This window comes from Podarcis gaigeae (genome assembly GCF_964106915.1).
Source record: "Podarcis gaigeae genome assembly, chromosome: 5".
Taxonomy (NCBI): domain Eukaryota; kingdom Metazoa; phylum Chordata; class Lepidosauria; order Squamata; family Lacertidae; genus Podarcis; species Podarcis gaigeae.
The window spans coordinates 72,717,801-72,740,304 of NC_139681.1; the positions used below are offsets into that span (position 1 = coordinate 72,717,801).

At 41.9% G+C, this 22,504-nt stretch overlaps 1 protein-coding gene across 4 annotated transcripts in view; it reads right to left on the minus strand.

Moving 5' to 3' along the window:
• Positions 1–22,504, minus strand: part of SPHKAP (SPHK1 interactor, AKAP domain containing) — a 74,461-nt gene that overhangs the window by 51,219 nt on the left and 738 nt on the right. For 3 of the 4 annotated variants that reach the window (XM_083738657.1, XM_083738656.1, XM_083738659.1), the window contains exon 2: positions 771–873. In XM_083738657.1, coding sequence (XP_083594783.1) covers positions 771–873 — 103 coding nt within the window. Of the gene's footprint in view, positions 1–770; positions 874–22,284; positions 22,386–22,504 lie in introns of those variants that run through there. The other variant, XM_083738658.1, reaches the window with a different exon arrangement.

The window sequence follows — 22,504 nt, forward strand, 5'->3', positions numbered from 1 at the left end:
GAGCTCACCCATAGTTTGCCACGTGTCTATTTGGCCTTGCTTCCTTTTCCTTTTATTTTCTGAACTCGAAATGTGGAGCACAAGTTGAGATATTAGCTCAATTGCCTGTCTTAATCTTAAATCTTAATTACATTTGGAGCTTTTCCCACTTAGCAAGTTTTTTCTCAGAAGGATATCTGCAGGAAATCAATTTCCATCTTATATACTTCAGCTAACTGAAAATAGAAGATTAACGACTGTGAATATTATCACTGGTAAGTACACTTAATGCTTGACCCATTCCAATCAAGCTGATGTTACGTATGATTCACCTCAGAGGTTCCAGACATATATGGAGCGGGCAACTCATCTCCTTGACTCAAGTCTACTCTTTCTGACCATGCCTAGTCACAGAAACTCCAGTGGTGGAGCATCTGTGTTCACTTTCCTAGAACCATTTGCCCTTGAGAGTTTCACTGGCACAAGCCACAGTTTGTCTCTACAGCGAAAGGAGCACAGCAAGATCAGGCTGTCCATAAACACAAGACACCAAACATTTTTGGAATATCCAGCCAATGCAAGACTTGCAATCCTTTTTGCCCATATCCAGATGTTCATGCTGATTTTTCCATTTCATATTTTTTATTTACCGTACAGCTTGGGCTTCAAGCACTATTGAGACAATAGCTCAGCAGTACAGTCAACCTGCTGGTTAAGAATAACGTGAGCTTATTTTAATAATGCAAAGTTTATTTTAATAATGCAATCTGATTAAAAATAATGCAAGTTACCTTCTTACATGCTGTGACCGAGCTTCCAAGACTGCTTCCTGAACTATCTGTGCCACTGCTCTGGTGCTCTGAAACTTCATACATCAGTGGAGATTCAAAGTTGCTGAAGAGAGAAAATCATTCAGTGACTCATTGGCATAAATAAATCAAATATGGCTTCATTTTTAAGTCCTACCCAACACAGATCACTTCAATCCCTGCTGTTTTCTAGGTTAGCAGTGCAAGTCTATTGACTGGTTCATTTTGCTGCTTTTGGAAGTATGCTCTAAAATAACTCCCTGGTGCCTTTTAAAAACTGAGAATAAAGACCTTAGCTGGACATAATGGCATCTGTCTGCCTTCAACAATACAATTAAGTGTTCTCTTCCTCCTCAAGCACAGTTCTAGGGACGCAACTGATATGGAATGGCAGCATTCATTCAGCTTGACAGATTCCAAGATAAAAACAAACAAACTTCATGCTGTGCTTCAGCCTTTGCCAACCTGGTATATATTTTGGATTAATGTTACAATCAAGCTCCAGCCAGCTAGCTCTACTGGCTCATAGTCCCAAAACACCAGAGGGCACCAGGTTAGCAAAAGCTGCTATGCCTCATCCCAGTCCCCTGATTCACAACCAGGAAAAAAAGACAAATTACTGTACAGCTATTCAGAGACAAAACAACAACAAAAAGTGCAATGGGAATGACTGGACTAGAGAGCCCAAGCAGGCTTTCCTCATCATTGTTAATGTGGTGTGGTGGTACAGTACACAGTGTTGCAAGCATGAAATCCAGAATATGTAGACATAGAAGACAGTCCGGAGCTATCATCCTCAGGCGCAGCTTGTCATGCAGAGCCGACGCCAGTCATAAAATGTTGCTACTGATGGATTAGCAACTCATGATGGCAGCCCATGGAACAAATCTATAAATCATTGTCCTCATCAAACCCACTCCACTGATTTGGCGCTGTGGGTGGCACTTTCACCATTCACTCACGGTTGCTACATAATGGTCACACGACGTCCACGATGAACCTGCAGAGGTGGCTCTTTCCAGAGGGCTCTGCCCACATTCTTTGTTTTTTCATTGCTTGGGGATGCTCTGCTCCTAGCCTTTGGAGTATTGGGAGAGCAAGTTTACATGGGGGGTGGGGTGAGAGGTGAACTAAGGAGCAGATACAGGTATACCTCGGGTTACAGACACTTTGGGTTGCGTGTTTTCAGGTTGCGTACCGTGCCGAACCCGGAAGTACCGGAACAGGTTACTTCTGGGTTTCGGCGCTTGCGCACGCACCGAAGTGCTAAATTGCGCTTTGTGCATGCGCAGAAGTGCCAAATCGCAATCCGTGCGTGCGCAGACGTGGTGCTGTGGGTTGCGAATGCTTCGGGTTGCAAACGTGCCTCCCCCATGGATCACATTCGTAACCCGAGCGTCCACTGTATTTATTTATTTTTCTACAGCTCCCATAGCACTAGAACTTCAGACCAGTCAGCAAAGTTCTTTGGAATTGCTTCCTCACACTGTACATAGTTAAATTATGGAATCCACTACCCCAACTTCAATAGTTTTAAAAGGGCATTAGCCAGATTCATGGACCAGGGTAAGGTTATCAATGGCAATGATGGCTGTACAGGATATTACTTCCGGTATCAGATGCAGAATGCCTTTGTATACTGATACAGTGGGGAGCAAATGGGGAGGAGTGATTCTGTGTTCCTGCCATGCTTGTGAGCTTCCTCTAGGCATCCGATTAGCCATTGTGAGAACATAATGCTGGATCCAGCAGAGCTCACCTTCTGTTCTTCCTATGCCTCTTCATTAATTTTCTCAAACACTTATTTCAAGCTATGTATTCTGGCTGCAGCCCTTTGATTATCTGCACCACAGAACTCACCTTTCCAGGTGGGGGTTGGACCAACCATCAGGCAGAGTGAGGCTACCACCTTAGACTGCTGATTTTGGTATCACAAAGGGCCAGAAAACTGCTGGTGGTTTTATTTATCATAACTGCATTTTTACTTGCCAGAACGCAGGAGAGGCAGTTGTAGAATTTTCTGCTTCAGGCGCCAAAAGAATCTGGTTGGCCTTGAGTGAAAATGGGCAGGGAAGGGCCAGCATTTGCTACTCTGCCTCGGGCAGCAAATGTCTTGCTTGCCAACGCTTTTCATCTTAGTCATTCATTTGTTTTCTCTGACTTCTTTTATAATGATGCTGAGCTTTCCATGGCTGGCTGAGCTATTCTCAGCTGCTCTGACTCATCTCTGGCACCATGTTTCAACAGAGTCTCCAAATCCTTACTTGCAATGGCCGGCAAAAGTCAAACTCACTACCGTGATAGTTGGATCATTTGTTGGAGGAAATCAGGAAGCGGGGGAAATGACAACTTCCCTCTCCCCAGCCAAACAAGGGCTATGTCCACACCACTCATTTAAAGCATCATTACACCACTCTAACAGTCATTGCTTCCCCCAAAGAATCCTGGGAACTGTATTTGCTAAGAGTACAGGGAATTGTAGTTTTGCAAGAGGTCTCCTTTCTCTCAGCATGCTTAACAAACTGCAGCTCCCAGGATTCTTTGTGGGGTAGCCATGACTGTTAAAGGGGTGCTTTAAGCATATGGTGTGGATGTGACTTGGCGGCATAGCAGCAGTTCCACCTGTTTTAATATGGAACTCAGCCACACGTAGGAAAGAAAATGAGATTCAGTTTTAAAATAAAAATGGGGTGTGTGGACAAGTTCATAATGGTTCCACCACCTGCAGCTCTATTCCCTATAGCTTGTCTGCCAAGTGCTTTTCTCCTCAGCTGAACTTTAAGATTCTGGAAATGGCCTTAAAACACTTTAAAAGGGGCTAAAGTGGAAGGATAGTTCTGTACTCCTCTCCTGGCCATGCCTTTTTTAAAAAAACAACACACCAAACTATCACACCTTTTACATGACTGGAACAGTGCCATAGGTAAACATATGGAACTGCCCCCGTAATGTCTAGTTTGGCCTTTTAAGACTTGGTGGTAGTCACAACACTTTCTGTCTTTAGTCTGTGAGAAATGTTTCACATTTCTTATCACAGTCCAATATGCTGAATTTCAGTGTCACACTTTACCAACATTACAGCTATTTGCTCTTTTTACCTTGACACAAATGTATGTTGTTCATACAGACATTTAAATATAAGCCGATACAGGTTTTTTTAAAAAGTTATGAATTGCTTTTCTATGAGGAAAGATGAAAAATACCATGAATTTGTTTGACCATAATCAAGGAACAAACACGCTCCAACAATACAAGTCACCAAATAAATAAATAAATGTTTATCTGTTCTTTAGTACTCTGAATTTTTCTACCATTATTTCAAACATATACATATTCGATTCAATCCTATAAAATGGCCTGCTGAGGCCCAGTTCACATGTAACAGTAAACCATGGCTTAAAATATATCATGGATTGCTATGAATGATTTGCACCCACCCCTCTCCTCTCCATGTCAGACCATGCGGGGAGTGGGGGAGCTCAGGAGAACTTAGCATTACTTGTGAACAAGCGCTTATGGTTTGTTCCCTTCAGAGAAACCACAATCTGTTATCCCGAAATAAACATTGGCTTCTGTCCATGGTCTGCTAGGAGAGAAACAAAAAAGAAATGAGTGCTGGTTCACACGTAACACTAAGCCGCCGCTCTGTTTTATTTCCTCAAAGGGAAGAGCTGGTGGAAACAAATGAGCAGTGCAAACCAGAATGCTGCTATTTCACATTAAGCCCTGGCTTACAGCTAACAGTTTAGTGGCTTTGGTAATAAAGCAGCACAGAACGGAACAGAACAGGATAAAAATTAAAAGGTGTTATGTGGATTTTGGGTCTGACACAGCAACTCCTAAGTGGTTTAATACTGGTTTAAAGGGGCAACATTCCCTTGCAACAGGGCAGATCCCCCCTTTATTATACTTCTGCTAAGTATATGAACTGGACAGATACCCTTTTGCAATGGGCAGTTAAGAGCCTACACTATTTTACAGAATCCTGACCCAAGAAAGCTACCAAGATTGGAATCAACGTCTTTCTATCTCTCTAAGACCATGATCAAACTTTTTATTCTATAGTGGAATTGAAGGATTGTGCCACTGCTGCTTAAGTCAATCCATAGGACTGATACAGAGACAACCAACGAGCAGATGTGTTGCTGCTGCTGCTTGTAGTTTAATATTCCACAAACCAGTGCTTTCCCCCCCTAAAAAAATGTTTAGGGCTACTCTCATTTTCCTACTCATATTGAAATACTGCCCCTCAATGAGGCCAAACTTAGATCCACAAAATCTTTAGGGGTATGCATACCCCTGTGTCCCCCCCCCCCCAGAAAAAGCACTGCTACAAACTAACTGAAAAGAGGTACATATGAAGAAACAAAACATACATTATATTACATTTAAAGGTATGTTGCCAAACTGTCATCTATCTACCATCGTGTATATGCACAGGGTTTGCAGATGAGGTTCTGTGGGCCCATATATTCCCACAAAGACCTTCTTCAGAGCCCATGGGCTACCCTTTCCCACCCCTTCTCTCATTGAAATAGCCAACAGATAGCTTCTTGGGTTTGTCTCCACAGGCCCAAAAAGGCTGGCTACCTCTGGCTCCGATAATTTCTACCACAGATTTAAATAACAAATGAACTCATTTAACGGCAAGTCAAGAAAAGAAAAAAAAGAGAAAAGTTTGCATTAATATGAAGTGATAGAGCAATATGATAGCAGAAAACCTAAAATGTCAGTGTATTTTGTGAGTGACACTGAAAGAAGCAGGCCACATCTCAGTCTGAAGATCAGAGTGACATTTAAATCTCTTGTTTTCAGGGTCACTGGAGAATGAGATATATCTTGCACTGCTGAAGCTCATGGCTATATAACTTCTAAATCCAGATACATCTTCCACTTGGCCAGAAGTATAGCAGATAATATAAGATATGGGCCAAATGAGTTGTTTGAGACAAAAGTTAAGACCCTCTGAAGGTGAAGTAGGGATGCTATCTTTGGTCTCCGAAGGAATTAGAAGTGCAGAATTTTGATGCTCCTCTTCATGCATCCTCATTTTTCTGCTTTGTGACTAGCAGGCTCTCTGTATGAACATCCAACGCTGGACTGGACTGCAACTGAACACGGCACAAACTTGGGTAAAAATAAATTAACAACTGTAATAGTGACCATGAGCCAGTTCCCAAGGCCTGGCACTTTGATCCAGTAATGCAGTCTCATGTGCACACAAACACAGCTCTTCCATTAAGAACAAAGGAAGCAGCCTTATACTGAGTTAGACAGTTGGTCCAACAATCTCAGTATTATCTGCACACTGAATGGCAGAGGTTCTCCAAGGTTTCAGACAGGATTTTTTCTCAGCCCTAGCTGGAGACACTGGGGACAGAACCTGGGACCTTCTGCATTCAAAGCAAATCCTCAACTACTGCCCTTCCCCTTGGCAGCAACGGCAAGAGTGTTGGAGCGCAAGCTGTTGTCAGTCAAACGTTCCCACACCGTTCTGACAACATGAGAACATATCCAGGCTGCAATTTTTTAATGTAAGAAACAATTTTGTGGAAAAGCTATCTCTTTAAAAAGTTAGTATCCATTTTAACAACTGGAGAAAGTGAGAAAATAAGAGCCCGAGGGCCAAAACACTCCCAATATTAAATTCGTGAATGCATTAAATGTGTGCTTTTCTTTAACGATAGCAGCCAAAGGGGAGCTGAACAGAAATGGGAGCATGACACATGGAGTGGGGGAGAGAGAGAGTTAATATGGCTTGGCTCAAGCCTTGCAATCTGTATACTGGGTGGGTGGGTGGGTGGGTTGGAATGCCCACCACAAGCCCTGAAGGAAACATTGTGGCTTCATATTATTTATTGGCTTTGTTGTTGTTGTTTAGTCGTTTAGTCGTGTCCGACTCTTCGTGACCCCATGGACCAGCACACGCCAGGCGCTCCTGTCTTCCACTGCCTCCCGCAGTTTGGTCAAACCCATGCTGGTAGCTTCGAGAACACTGTCCAACCATCTTGTCCTCTGTCATCCCCTTCTCCTTGTGCCCTCAATCTTTCCCAGCATCAGGGTCTTTTCCAGGGAGTCTTCTTTTCTCATGAGGTGGCCAAAGTATTGGAGCCTCAGCTTCAGGACCTGTCCTTCCAGTGAGCACTCAGGGCTGATTTCCTTAAGAATGGAGAGGTTTGATCTTCTTGAGTCCACGGGACTCTCAAGAGTCTCCTCCAGCACCATAATTCAAAAGCATCAATTCTTCAGCGATCAGCCTTCTTTATGGTCCAACTCTCACTTCCATACATCACTACTGGGAAAATTATCTACTTCTGCTTCATTGACTATGCAAAAGCCTTTGACTGTGTCGACCACAGCAAACTATGGCAAGTTCTTAAAGAAATGGGAGTGCCTGATCACCTCATCTGTCTCCTGAGAAATCTCTATGTGGGACAAGAAGCTACACTTAGAACTGGATATGGAACAACTGATTGGTTCAAAATTGGGAAAGGAGTACGACAAGGCTGTATATTGTCTCCCTGCTTATTTATTGGCTACCACCAAACAAAACATTTTTAATTTTTACACTGCTGGTGTACCAGTCAGCCACAAGTTAATGTAACCTCACAGGTAAGAGGAGGATATTCCCAGGCCAAGTTCCAACACTTATGAAATCACTGGTTAGACTTAGAAAGGTTATTCACAAGCTTGTTGTAAGACCAGTTGAGGCAACATGTACACATATGGCGTATTTCGAGCATTTAGGACAAATCACTGGAATTAGTATCACATTGCCCTTATTATGATGTGCAAAGTCTCCATGGCTCAGCTTCCCTTGCTGATAAAGAATCCACTTTCCTATTGCTCATCCTGATTAAGCAATCTGTATCCTTGCTCATTTAACACCACTGGAAAAATGTGATGCTATCTAGGCTCTCTAGCCATGGGGATAAGTAAGTATCCTGCTGCTCTTAGTGCTGTGACTAATTGTGTGAGCAATGGAAGTGTTCCTTTCTTTCGACAATCAACTCTCAATACGCACCCAATGTGACCAAGCTCTTTACAACACCACTCTGTGGAGTCAATCTTCTCTTAATAAGGATTGACTTGAAGCTGTGTTTGTTGGCCCTTTGAGCAGTTTCTGGACAAAATGTTCTAAATCAGCTTTCGCCAACCTGGTACTCATCAGATGCACGGGACTACAAAACTGGCCGAGGCCGATGGGAGTTGTGGTCCAAAATATCTGGAGGGCACCAGATTGGCTAACGCTGCTCAAAATGGTTTCCTCATAGCTGACCATAATGAAAGCTCCTATTCTGCATTTCAATTTTGGGCACATCCTTCTTAGGACTGCTAACATTACCATAAATCTAGTTACATGTAGGTAGCCGTATCTGAAGAAGTGTGCATGCACACGAAAGCTCAAACCAGTAACAAACTTAATTGGTCTCTAAGGTACTACTGGAAGGAATTTTTTTATTTTGTATTTTGTTTCAATTACCATAAATGTCAACCCAGTTAGGAAGTTGTGGTTAGTTCTGCATATTTATTCATGACACTCCCTTTTTGACAAGTGTCAAAGATGTCAAAGATATTCTTCATTCCAAACGCTTGTTAAATAGTAAATGTTGTCTTAAAAGCTGGCAACTTTAACCACAATGGTACAACATTCATGCAATTAGATTATTTTTTTGTCCACTGCTTCACACTTGCTGCCCTTAGCTATCTTTTATATTATCATTCATACTTCCAGTCCCCAATAATCTCTCATAAATGCATCACAAAGTATGGAATTTCAAAGAAAGATATAATATGCAAATAAAGATATAATATGTAAAGTATCTAATAGAGAAAGATAAGCTTCCTAGTCAATGGCATAATCCGAAACTGTATAGTCCCAAGGACAATTTAAAGCATTAATATTGGAAGGCCACAATTTGTACCCGAAGGATTGCAAAAAAAAAAAAAGACCTATATTTTGTGAACACATCAACACTGATCTCAAATCCTATATGAAGTGGGAAGTTGCATCCCGGCCCTTGCTTATGCATTAGACCAGGCATAGGCAAACTCGGCCCTCCAGATGTTTGGGGACTACAATTCCAATAATCCCTGACCACTGGTGCTGTTAGCTAGGGATGATGGGAGTTGTAGTCCTAAAACATCTGGAGGGCCAAGTTTGCCTATGCTTGCATTAGGCTTAGCATGCATAGGGGATATGTATGCATGAAACCCAACATACATAGGCTTAATCCAAGGAACCTGCACACTGAAAAACAAAGGTAATTGGGTCATGTGAATGGAAACAAAACACTTTGCTTTATGCATGTAGATGTCTATGCAAACTTCAAAGTGTGAATGTCAGGTAGGGCTGTGACCATGATAAGTGTTAAGGGATGAGAGAATGACCCCAACCCATCAACACAAACAGTGACATTGTTGATTGTATGTCAGATGCCTGAGACCCAATGGCCACTTGAACAGAGTGTGGCATCTGCTTCCCTCTCTTCCACAATAGCTGGTCACCATTGCCAGTACTGATAGTGCTGACCATTCACTGAGTGGAGTGGCTTGTAGGAAGATTTGTGAGCGGAAGCCCACTTTCAACTGCAGATTTCTCTTGCTGCATTAGGGTGACTGTCAGTCATACACTTTGAACCTATCATCTCATAATACATAGTTCCACCATTGGCATAATTGGCATAATTATAATCCTGCAAAGGTTCAAAAAGCAATCATCTAATCATCTGTGACATAATTATAGTATTTCTATTATATGCTTATATATAACAAGATGTAATATCACTGTCCTAAAGCCAAAATTATATGTAATGTAATAAAAGCTGTAGGAGAATCATATCCAACAATTTTTAATGCAGAACTGTAGACCAGCAGAGCATGCTTTTGTATATTTTCTCTAACAAAAGGGCAAACATCCCCTTTTGGGTCAGGATACTCAAGAAGGTGGCTTCAGGTATGCTTGGTGGAGGCTGAATTATCGGTCCATTTCAGTTTGGCTTCAGAACTGGTCATGGGACCCTGGTCATTCTTCTCAGCTTCTCAGCAGCTTTTGGTATCAAGGAATTGGAGGTTGTGGGTGGTTCTGCTCCTACCTCAAGGGCTGTTTCCAGCAAGAAGTTATGGATGGGCACTGTTCAAGGACATGGGAGCTTTCCTATGGCATCTCAGAGGGTTCCATCTTGTCCTTCATACTATTTACTGTCTACATGTAGTCATTGGCAGCTGTCATCAGGAGACGCAGTCAGGATAACTCAGCTGGTACATCACAAGACTATTAATATCAGGGCTGTGGGTTCGTGCCCCACGTTGGGTGGAAGATTCCTGTACTGGAAGGAGTTGGAGTAGATAACCCTTGTAGTCCCTTCCAGCTCTACAAATCTCTCTCTGTCTCTGATTTGAAGTGCAGTGTCACCAGTACTGTATGTAGACGATATCCAACTCTATCTCTCTGTTCCATCTGAATCAGCAGTGGTGCCTAAAGTGCTAGACAGATGTTTGGAGACAGTGATTAGCTGCATGTGGACCAATACATTGAATGTGAATCCTGAAAAGACAGTGTGTTCTTAATTCCAAAAGATGGGGAAATGACCACATAGATTGTTTTCTTGGTTGCTTGATGTACAAAATAAGTAGACAGCAAAAAAATACTAAAAATCATAGCTCTGAATTCTCAACTCACTCTGCTTCTGACTTCAAACTCAAACTCACTACAAACTATTTCTTTGTTTGCTCCACTGGATCCTAACAGCATTGCTCCTCCTCTCCAGATAACTAGAGAATAGTGGCAGGGAATTATTTTGTCTCAGACTACTCATCAATGCAAACACGATATAATTTATCCAATAAAAGATACATATTTGAGGTGATACAGCTTTCTCTGGAATGAGCAATCAGTGGGTGTAATTCAAAGAAGTTTGTCCATGCAATGGGACTGTCCCATGGGAGGAGTTTAGTTGTGCAAGCAGACCTGGGAATTGGAAACAAAAGCTTATAAGCTCTTCCTCTGACCTGCAAGAAGGCAAAGTGGGAAAAGGCAAGTGCAAGAGTTCAAAACCTGTCATAGTTAATTAATACAGTGGAAAACCACTGTTCCCCATTACATTGGAACTGGGCCTTATAAGACCCTCATCGGAACTGGGTTTATAAAAGCCTCAGAAGTCTGTAGATGTGAACTCGTCACTGTTCTTAGAACAGTGAACTCAGCTGAAATTGTAATTCCATGTCTGCAAAGTAACTGTGCTGTTTCTCAATCTCATTTTCCGCTGATGCATGTGATACAGGGCAAGATCCATTGTATCTTGGTTTTAATTCTAAAAGAGCACTATTCTCACTGGGAGTCAGTAGCTGACTTTATCAAGATATCCCCTTTCATAGTGCAGCAATGTTCCTTCTTTGAAATGCTAAGCTTATGGATGATAATTAAAAGATTAAAAACTGTAGACCGTGACAGTAGCTGCCTTAAGAATTATAATAGCCACATAGTGTTAAACTGAGTGCATTACTCAGGTTGCAGCAATTGCAGAACATTATCAGAAATTATGAGTAAACTGATTTGCAGGTTCTATATATGTATAAATAAACCATATATCATAAAGACACCACAGTCTCCACTGTCCCTCATTCCAAGGAAACACTACTTTCTTTCTACTTACATGAACAAGGTTTGCTGGATATTCCAACAGTCATGAGTAAAATTAAAGTAGACCTATGCATGCCTGTTCTATTTTATGCAGGGAGGTATGTTTTCTCTCCTCTGCATTGTATCAAAACCAAATCATTTTTTTAGATGGTAGACTTTTTTTGAGTACAAGAGCCTCTGAATAACCATAGGGCAAAATAAAATATTGATTGGAAAGTCCCTGGTAAGGTTTATTTAGGTAAAACAGAATGTAAATTCAGGTATCTAAGGGGTGGAGGGAAGCTAGTGTGCTAACTCATGCACTGTTTCAGCTTAAGGTAATGTATGCTGTAAGCAGAACAAATTATTTATGAGAGTTTTATCTAAAGCACCTTTCAAAGTGAATTCCTCTTTCTGTTCTCAGGAAAGCAGATTGTTCCAGGTGGCTTGGTAGGAGACCCAGCTTAGAAAAACAAACTCATTTTCTAGGGATAAAATTGTTTGATATAAGACAACATCACCCTGTGAGGTAGGTTATGCTAAGTGATAATGGCTGGAGTGAAGTTACTGGATGAGTTTTATGACTAACAGTGCAATCTGGTACATGCTTACTCAGAAGTAAGTCTCACTGAGCTCAGTGGGACTTAATCCCCAGGAAAGGTGTTTATGATGGCAGCCTTCGTGAAGTTTTGAACCCATGTCTCTCAAGTTTATATCCAGAACTATAAACTATAACACACCGACTCTATGATATAGACATCTGAGGTCTGGATAAATGAAATGTGTGTGTGTGTGTATGTTTCCGCAGTTGCATTTGTGATTTTAAAGTTAAGACCGACTGCTATCATGAGCTTTGTTTGCTCCTAATCATGTGTATACTCCCGTGAAGGCACAGATGGTTAGTAAAATGACAGCTATAAATACTTCTAGCAAATGTTTTCATGATTTGTTTTGGGTGTGAATCCCATGCATAATGTAAATGTTAGCTGCGGCCCAATTCTGTAAGATTTTAAGATCGCAGACTACAGCTCTTGTACGCTTGTTCTCAAGGGTACGTCTGTGGTCTAATTGAGAGAATGTAAGTAATAAAAAGATATGCCCTTCTGGTATTACAGGTCAACCAACCTTTACACAAGCTTTCTGTTAAAAAATGTAGCATTGCCTTCACTAGGTGCTCATAATGGGATTTTGCAGAAGCATTTTGTCTTTGTCAGAGTTCTACACCTGCTGAAATACCACCTTTCAGCTACACATCATCTTGGAAAGCACAGAGAACAGAGAACACTGAATAGAAAAGTTGTGCCATTGTAATTGTAGTTTAACACTAATTCTTTGCTTCTTTCTTTTCCAGGCCCTGAATGCCTGCTTCTATTTCATTAAATAAAAAAGGGAGACCTCATCTTGATGGCATACTTCTGGATTAAAAGGGATGCTTTTTTGCTTTTTTTAACAGAACTGAAACAGTACTAAGCCCGTGTGACTGATTAAGCAATGCGATTTTCAAACATATTCAAGAAAGCCTCTTTTACAGGGCAACTATAAAATGAAGCACCTGGGACTGTCAGGCAAGTAACAGCCTGGCTGAAACAGAACTTCTTCTCTGGTCCCTGCACCACCTTGAAATATTCTCCAGAGGTTTGGACAAAAACCCCTGCACATGCAAAGATTAGTTAAAAACAAATATTCTGACCCCAAATATAACCCACAGAGCACAAGTAAAACCTGAACATCAGATCTTTTGGGATTTTTCTTGGGGTTGAAGAGTTGTTGTTTTCAATGCAAGATGGCTTGGGGTCTTTTGGGGGGGGGCTGACAAGCAGCTCATGTTGAATGTTACAAATAAATAAGGAGTGGTGCAACTCCATGCTAGTCAATGTCCCGCTCCACACTTTCTTTTTTACTTCTAACTATGATAGAATCATAGAATTGTAGAGTTGGACGGCCCCCTAAGGATCATCTAGTCCAACCCCCTTGTAATTCAAGAATATGCAGCAGTCCTATAGGGGAATTGAACCTGCAGCCATGGTGTTATCAGCCCCACACTCTAACCAACTGAGTGTGTCAATCATATTTTGAATTCCACCAAAATCTTAAAAATTCCATTCCACCATAATCTTAAAAATAAATGGTGTTTCCAAGTTAAAATGTCAAGATTACAAATAGCTCTGGCTGCGTATGTTTCAACACAGCTTCACAAGCTATCAGATCTTTTTTTTAAATAAGCAAGCACAGCCTTAACTCACTGGCATTTCTTGAAAGAAGATCAAGAGCCTTTTATATTCCTCCTTCAATCAAAGGTGTAAGGTGAGCCAGGTGTGCTCATGGGCTTAATAATATGTATCACTCTAGAAATGGCAATAAAACATACATTGCTCAACTTGTTCTGTGCCTTCAACTGGTACTGGCATAGGTGTAAAGCCACAAAGGACAGTGAGGCCATCTGAAATCGATAGAAAGAAGATTCACTGATGCACAACCTATTCTGACTCCTCTAACACAGCGCAGCAGGGCTGGATCTAGACACATAAAAAAAACATTTCAGGAAAATGCGTATTCACGTTGGCAAAAGACGGAACTCTACAGTGCCATCTGATGGCAGTGTTGTGACATATTTAAAATGTTTTTCTTTACTAATGTTGCTGAGTTTGAACTCTCTCTAAGGGATGACTACCAAGATGAATTTGACGAAACTGCGGGAGGCAGTGGAAAACAAGAGTGCCTGGCATGCTCTGGTCCATGGGGTCATGAAGAGTCGGACACAACTAAATGACTAAACAACAAAAAAATTAAAACATCAGCCCTATATTCATATGAGACTAAATGTAAGAGCCCTGCTGTTTCAGTCCAGGAAGCCTGAAAGCTGGGTTTGAAAGCAGGTGAGCACTTGCCTTGTTGATCTTAAGCATCAGGTATTCAGTGGTATACTGCCTCTGAGTCTGGAGGCTGCACAAAGCCATCATTACTAATAGCTGTTGATTTGAGTTTCCTTTATCCCATGAGTTTCCTTTATCCCTCTAAGCCAGTGGAAATCAAAGCATATGAAAGCAAATCCCATAATAAATCAAGCCTGCATTGTGCAAAGGAGCGCTTTCTCTTGCCTCACCTGGATCTATTGCTTTTCAATTTCACTGGATGATCCCTGGCATTATGAGACAGGGGATGGGGGAAAGTTATCCCCAACCAATTTTTCCTAAACATTTACCATCTCCTCCCCTGCTGAGTCACTTTCCCCCTTATATGTAAAAAAAGTCCCAGGTGCTGCAGCCTTTTCATGGAGGACATTTGGATCATTTGGGGGGGGGGGTCCTTTCTTGTTCTTTTTGGAACATTATACCATCATTTGGGGATGGGCTGAACGAAATGTATGCAGCATTCCAAACGTGGCTGCATCGCAAACTTATATAAAGGCATGGTACTGGCAGCTTTTCTGTCAGCCCTTTCCCTAATAATCCCTGGCATGGAATTTGTTTTTTCAATGTGGCCACATGCTGAGTGAACAATTTCATCGAGCCACCCTCTGCAGAGCTACGCCGCTTCTTCCTCAGCAAACTTTGCTCTTTTGTATGCTTAGTAATTTTATCTTTAATCACGCTTCCCACTAATACACCCGGAATGAACATTTAAGCGAACCAACCTGTAATTTCATGGATTCCCATATATCCCTTTTAAAAAGCTGGCATTGGCTGGATTAGCACATCCCAATATACATAAACTGCGGCACAAGGCAATGGTGATCAGTTTACTCTTCCCCTTCCCTTCCCACTCATCTGCAGAGAAAACAAGCCATGATCACTGGCTGAGTGTTACATCCAAACCAGAGATTGTAGCTTGCTCTGCTCAAATGAACCACAGTTGGTAAACCAAGAACTACCACGTTTTTGGTGGTGGGTTTTTGTTTTTTGGTTTTTGGGGAGTAAAACAAACCACAACCCCTGGTTCACACATAAGGCTAAGACAGTTTATTGCTTCCCAACATGAATGGGAAGGAGCAAAGCAGGCATGATAAATTAACGCATAGTAAACCATAGAGGGACGCGGGTGGCGCTGTGGGTTAAACCACAGAGTCTAGGGCTTGCCAATCAGAAGGTCGCCGGTTCAAATCCCCACGACGGAGTGAGCTCCCGTTGCTCGGTTCCTGCTCCTGCCAACCTAGCAGTTCAAAAGCATGTCAAAGTGCAAGTAGATAAATAGGTACCACTCTGGCGGGAAGGTAAATGGCGTTTCCGTGCACTGCTCTGGTTCGCAAGAAGCGGCTTAGTCATGCTGGCCACATGACCTGGAAGCTGTACACCGGCTCCCTTGGCCAATAAAGTGAGATGAGTGCTGCAACCCCAGAGTCGGCCACGACCTTTAAACCATAGAATGGTAGAGTTGGAAGGGATCACAGGGGTCACCTGGTCCAACCCCCCGCAATGCAATACTCATCCAATCTGAAACCCTATCAGACCCTGCTTAGCTTTGCAAATGTGCTATCAGTTTTATTGCTGCACCACTAGGAGGATCTGCAACTTATCATGACATGCAAATACAGCCATTATGCTGGCTACATTTCAGACTTTCAGCAACGAGGCCAATTTTTATGGCAAGCTGCATATTTTTTTTAGAAGGTCAGCATTTTCATATTTCAGCTCTTTGTGAACCCTGGGTAGATGCCATCTGGATCCACTGACTTGTTAATTTTGTAGTCTACTTATAAGCCCCAGAACTTCATGTCTCTTCACTTCTCCTTCAGTTCCTCAGCTACCCTCCCCGGAAATAAATGTTTCAGGTGTGGATTATCTTCCACAATGAAATCCAAAGGAAGTAATACACAGTGTTCAGCTCCTTTGCAATCTCTCTGTCCTACAGCTGAGGCCAGAGGTCAGTACAAAATGCAACCTAGGCAAGATGGACAACAACTGAACACCTGCCTCTAATTTGCACTGTGATTATCTATGCATTCCTAGCTAATAAGATATTGTTTCTATAACCACCTGCAGTTCTGCTCCTAAACTATCAAGCTAAACTCTACACATACAGCTTGTTATCGGTTTGATGCCACAGGCAATTATTCCATTAAGAAAACAGCCTCCGGCATATCCCACTTCTTTATAATTTATAATGGGGTTGAAATTGAACACCATAGGAATAAAATAATTTGAGAGCACAAGCCTGGCCACATGGAGAGAAAGTTATTGCCTACCCAGATTCTGCAGATATAGAACAATAGTTTTGCTGGCTCTAAATGCTTGACATAGGAAGCTGCCACACCAGGTCAGACTATTTGGCAATCTAATGCCAGCAGTGGGCAACATTTTCTTCTCTCAAGAGCGCCACAAGCAAACTCTGGGCAGGGCCAAAGCAAAGCATTCCTTTATCTCTCTCTCTCTCTCTCTGCCATTCTGTTCTCTCTCTTGACACATTCACACCGTACATCTAAAGCACTATGACAGCACTTTTATGGCTTCTCCCCAAGAATTCTGGGAGCTGCAGCTTAAGGGTATTGAGAGTTGTTAGGAATCTTTATTCCTCACACAGAGCTACAATTTTTAGAGTGGTTTTTAGCAATCACTTGATCTTCCCAGGCAACTTTGAGGCTGGCTACTGCAAATATAGACACTGCTTTCCAATCACAGGCTCTGCTGGTAGGCTACATGAAGCCATGGAGCCCCTTAGACACGCAACATAGAATAATACAATCAAAGATGTGTTGAGTTGCAAAGGACCATGAGGGTCATCTAGTCCAACCCCCTGCAATGCAGGCACATTTTGCCCAAAATGGGGCTCAAACCCACAAAGCTGAGACTTCTCGTGCTACTCCTACCTATCAGCAATAAAATCCCGTCTTCCCCAAGGAGCCTTAGGAGCAATGTCACGCTTTACAAGTGAACCCTAAAATCCCCAAATGATCAGATGCAAAAGATATGCAATGGACAAGAGAGATCTGCATTCCATTATGACACACAACAGTCCTCACAAACAAGGTCCTTATGAACAGCTCAGGACACTAAGGAACATTATAGCTATCTGAATTCCATAGAATATTACAGGATTCAGATCAGAAGTATTCTTCAAGCACATGCCATGGACCACTTGAACCAAGCCCACAGGCCACAGGTGGCCCATGGACCAGAGTTTAGGAACCCCTGGAACAGGTGAAGGGTGAGCTACAAACATGTTAAATAAATGAATATCTATTTTAGCTTATGCACTAAATTAAATAAATTAACTATTTAAATTATAGATCTGGACATTTTAGTAATAGTTCATACCTTACTCAAATCAAGGTAGGAAAACATTCAGTGCTTAACCTCTAAAAGCAAATGCTGCAAAGCTTGATTTACCTCCTCTGCTCCAACAATTGGCTGTATGCTCTCCCGTGATTAATCAATTTCACTACAAATTGCTCTCATAGTTCATGTTGTGAAAAAGGGACTTAACAACACTACATCATTAAGTATGATTTATGAGGCACGCTGGAAAGAGCCACTTACCAGAGCTTGCAAAGTGAGGCCACGATTAAATGGCATTTTTAGCTGTAATTTCTTAACAACTGGGTGCTTACAGCTTGGCAGTTAACCTACATATGGGAGAAACTGTTGGCTCATTCTGCCATGATGACCAGTTATGGAGAGTTGATTATCTTAATACACCTGAGTTAAATGACACCAAGAAGCAGCTGACAAGAACTATGTCTCTATCTGGTGAACCCAGTCTTATTGGTATTGGCCACCAGCTTGCATGGTACAAGTAAGTCAGCATCCAGAGTTATGTCTTGGCTCTGAAATTTTATATTTCGGCTCTACATTCTTGCAACATTCCAGTAGGACAGACATAGGGAACCTGTGACTCTCCAGCGGTCACTGGACTCCAATTCCTATCAGCCCCCCAGCCAGCATGATCAATGGTCACAGATGATGGAAGCTGAAGTCCAATCACACCTGGAGGGCCCATCTTTGCAGTTATATAAGCTAGAAATTCTTTGTACCTGTTGATGTAGGATTGTGCTAGGTATTGCCGCTCCTGCCCCCAATATCTAATATGTGCAAATTTTGCACAACCTGGCAGTTCCACAGTTGCATGTGCTCTGTCTCAAGTTGCTTACATACACCACAATCTTTTAAAAAAATTAATATTTGAATGCTGCCTTTCCAGTTAAAAAAACATGCTTAAGGTGGCATACAACATGGGGGGAAATCACATAATTACTAACATAACAAAAGTAGTCATAAACAATAAATAAAACATTAAAAAGTGCACAACCAAACTGCACACTTTCCACACAAATCACAATAAATATGCATATATATATATATGGAACATGCACATACAAAGAAATAGCCCAACCCAAGTGTTAATGCATCTGTGCAACATGCTTGTTATGTCACAGCACCAGTGCAACACCATACTTTTGTGACACTGCACTGGTGCAAGGATGTTTGCAAAGGATTTGGCTGATAAAATACTTGTGTGACAGGGGCAGTGTCCCTCCTCCGCTGACTTAAAAAACACGGTAAGATTTAAGGACTTTAATTCTCTGGCAGCGATTTATGTCTATTTTGCTACCACAATATTCATGCAGCAGCAATTTAATAAAACCATCCTTTGTGACACTGCTCTGGAGAAGCAGTTTATACCTCTCATTCCAGGTGGTGCAGCAAGTCATAACACCCAGACACAAGTTGCTTAAATCCAATTATTGCAACTTTACTGATTTGTGGATCCGGTTATGTTTTATACTACCTTAGAGTAATATGGTATCTTCACGTAAAGGGGCATGGATCATCATAGGGAGATGAATCGTTTCACTTTTAGGGCTTATCATGCAATTACATCTTTGCCAAGACAAATAGAAGCACTTTTTCTATGACAGCAAGCACAGGAAGTTGTAAAATTTAAATGTGACTCAAGTGAATTTCAATAATGTCGAGGAGTGAAACTACATAGATGAGAGAATGCAGAATTCTAGAAGCCTGATCAACAACAACCTTCTCGGCCAGAAATTGTTTCAACTACTACTTAAGGGAGGGGTAGCCAAATGTTGTTGTCCATTACCTTCAGCCAGCAAGACCAATGGTTAGGGATAAGAGGTGGTGTAGTCCTGAAACATCTGAAAGGTCACAGGTTCCTCACCCCTAACCTGACATCAGTGATGTGAAAGGGACTAGCACATTAACCTTAAACAGATTCATGGAAATTGGTGGGACTTAAGAATTAAGTCCCCCTAAGTTCAACGGGACTTACTCTCTGGCAAGTGTTTTTCTTGGGATTGCAGCCTTGCACTGAAATTCCATAATGTCTACTTACTCAGAAATAAACCCCATTGAGTCCACTGAGGCAAATGAACATAGGATTGCAGTCTTAATGGCTCTGAATACAGTGGTACCTCGGGTTACATACGCTTCAGGTTACAGACTCCGCTAACCCAGAAATAGTACCTCGGGTTAAGAACTTTGCTTTAGGATGAGAACAGAAATCGTGCAGCAGCAGCACAGCGGCAGCAGGAGGCCCCATTAGATGAAGTGGTGCTTCAGGTTAAGAACAGTTTCAGATTAAAAATGGACCTCCAGAATGAATTAAGTACTTAACCCGATGTACCACTGTACAGCTGTTCGAGATTTGAACTGAAGTACAGTAGCTAATAAGCACAATATGCCATATCTCAGTCTCGCTGCATACATTATGTTTTTCATGTGTACACACAGTGCATGTGCTAAAACCATAATGCACAACAAAGGCATGTGTGTGCTTTGGCAGACACAGACGTGGACACAAAACACACATAAATACACCAGTGAGATAGTGCTTGCTTAGGGCTCCCTACAGTCTGAAATAAGTGGGAAGGTTCTTGATCCTATTAACAAGCTAGCGATTAACAGCAATATTAACATAATCTCTCAAATCCATAGTAGCACAGCCTCCTTGAGCTCTTTATAGGCATCTCATGGTTTTATCTTCTGTTTACCTCTGGAGTTGCTTTACTACAAAGCTAATTTTCTTTCGCTTTAAGGAATTGTGATGGAATGATGAAAGAGAGATCTCACTGGTTATAAGCAAATGCAGTTTGTTAGTCTTTAAACTGCCTTTTCAAATATTGGTTTGTCAAAATGAAAAAGCTAAATCATATTGAAAAAGGAAGCCATTAAAAAGCCTGCAGCAACCATATCCCATTTTTCCCCTTATCAGTTTTGTTCTCACAGTGGAAACTGACTCTTAATTTACACCCTCTGCTGTTCAAATATGAGACATGTTTTGCAAAACACACAGGACTGCTGCCCTTGTATTCTGTTCAGCTACTTGCAGTGTGTATGAATGAGACAGATGCTGTCCATTAAGAAGGGATGAAGAGGCTTGAAGATGTCCGGTTGTTTATTTTTAACCGCACCTCCAAGACACCATTAACCTTGCATAACGATTTTATATATTTGCTAGATGAGCTGGGTTAGCCTAAAGCAGTGAAAACTGTTTCATTAGCCAAAAGGATACACCATAAATCCATTGCTTCTTGTAGCAGTTGTGCTCACAACCTGTGTATGTAGGTCAGAGAGAGATGTATGTAGGCCAGCAACAATATATTGTGTGGAACAAAACTAAACGGTAATGAACAATAACATTGCATTTTATATGCATTAGAAAGTGCCTGGCTTCCTATCTGTGTCCTTAATACTGTTTGCACAAAACATTTAAGGCAAAAAATAGATTATCACAAAATCACAAGGGTGTTGTCGTTTTAAGAAAATACTCAAAAGGACACACTCTGCGATGTTGATTTTGAAAACCTAGATCACTTCCACCTGCTTAATTCTGAAAGACACATTAAACCATGCATTCCCTTAGAGCCCCAAGAAAACATTATTGCTGCAGTGCCCGTCACACCTGGGAATGTGTGTGCTACTAAAACTCAACACAAGAGATTGTTTACATGGCGATGGCTAGCTTTTGAAAGCAATGCTGCTTATGGTTTCTACGTCAAATAAAAAATGTGGCACAGATAAATAGCCAGGGTAGTATCCTATCAGTTCCTATTACCAAAATGCCACTCACACATGTTTTTAAAGCTGAGACTTGAAAGCATGAAGAGAACTTGATGGCATTTCAGGTGTGTGTTTGGTGTTGTCATTTTTGCCTGCCCAGTTTTAAAGCACATCAAAATTCACGTTAACTTCACTCTGGCACATGGGCATATCATTAGAGCAGTCTCAAAAGGAGTGCTCCAGGAGAAAGCCAATCCCATTCATGGAAATAATTTCGCAGGAAGATCACAGCCCCCCCCCAAAAAAGACGTATTACTAGGAAAGCTGTCCACTGCTAGTATTCTCTGATACCTCATGCAAGGCAAGAAGCAATTTTCCAACCTAATTATTATTCATTTCCTGGAGGGCTCACCTCCTCATAGAGAACATTCTTAACAAACGTATCACATGTAACAACCACGGCTTTGCTCAACTGTTCCGAATTCCTTCCATTTCCACGTGCTCTGCAGCCAAGAGTCACATTTCCCTCAAGCCTCTGAAAAGCAAAGCTTCCTCCTGCATTTATAAGCAACATGATCAACCATGAATGAAACACAGCTCTTCTAATGAAGCGTCCCACTTGCAATGCCAGGCTGGGTGTTTCGTGTGTGAACGCTCGCTCGCGTGTTCAGGAAGGATTTCGACGCAGGCGAACAGCAAGAATCTTATTTATCAGCAGTGTCTTCCTAACGCGCTGGAGATGAGGAAGGAAGAAAAGGCTGAGTTGGGCAGCAGCTAGTTTAAAATTGGGAAGATGGCCGAGCTTTCGATGCTTCCCCCCCCCACACACACACCTTTAATTCCCGCTCGTCATTCTGCACAAAACACACAGACACACAAGCACAACTCCTGCGACCGTCCCATGAACGCATGGAGCCCTTACCGTCCCTTCGCAAGCTGGTCTCCGTCACGGATCTCCAAATGCGCCCTTGAAGACCGCCTCAGGCAGCGCGCAAGACACTTGAGCACTTCAGCGAGCGCGTGTGTGTGTGTGTGTGTGTGTGTGTGTGTGTGTGTGTGTGTATCTGCGTGTCTTGCGTGTTTTTAAAGTCAAACCCTCCTCCGGAGCTGCTGGCCAGGAGTGGCGAGAGGGAGGCGAGCTT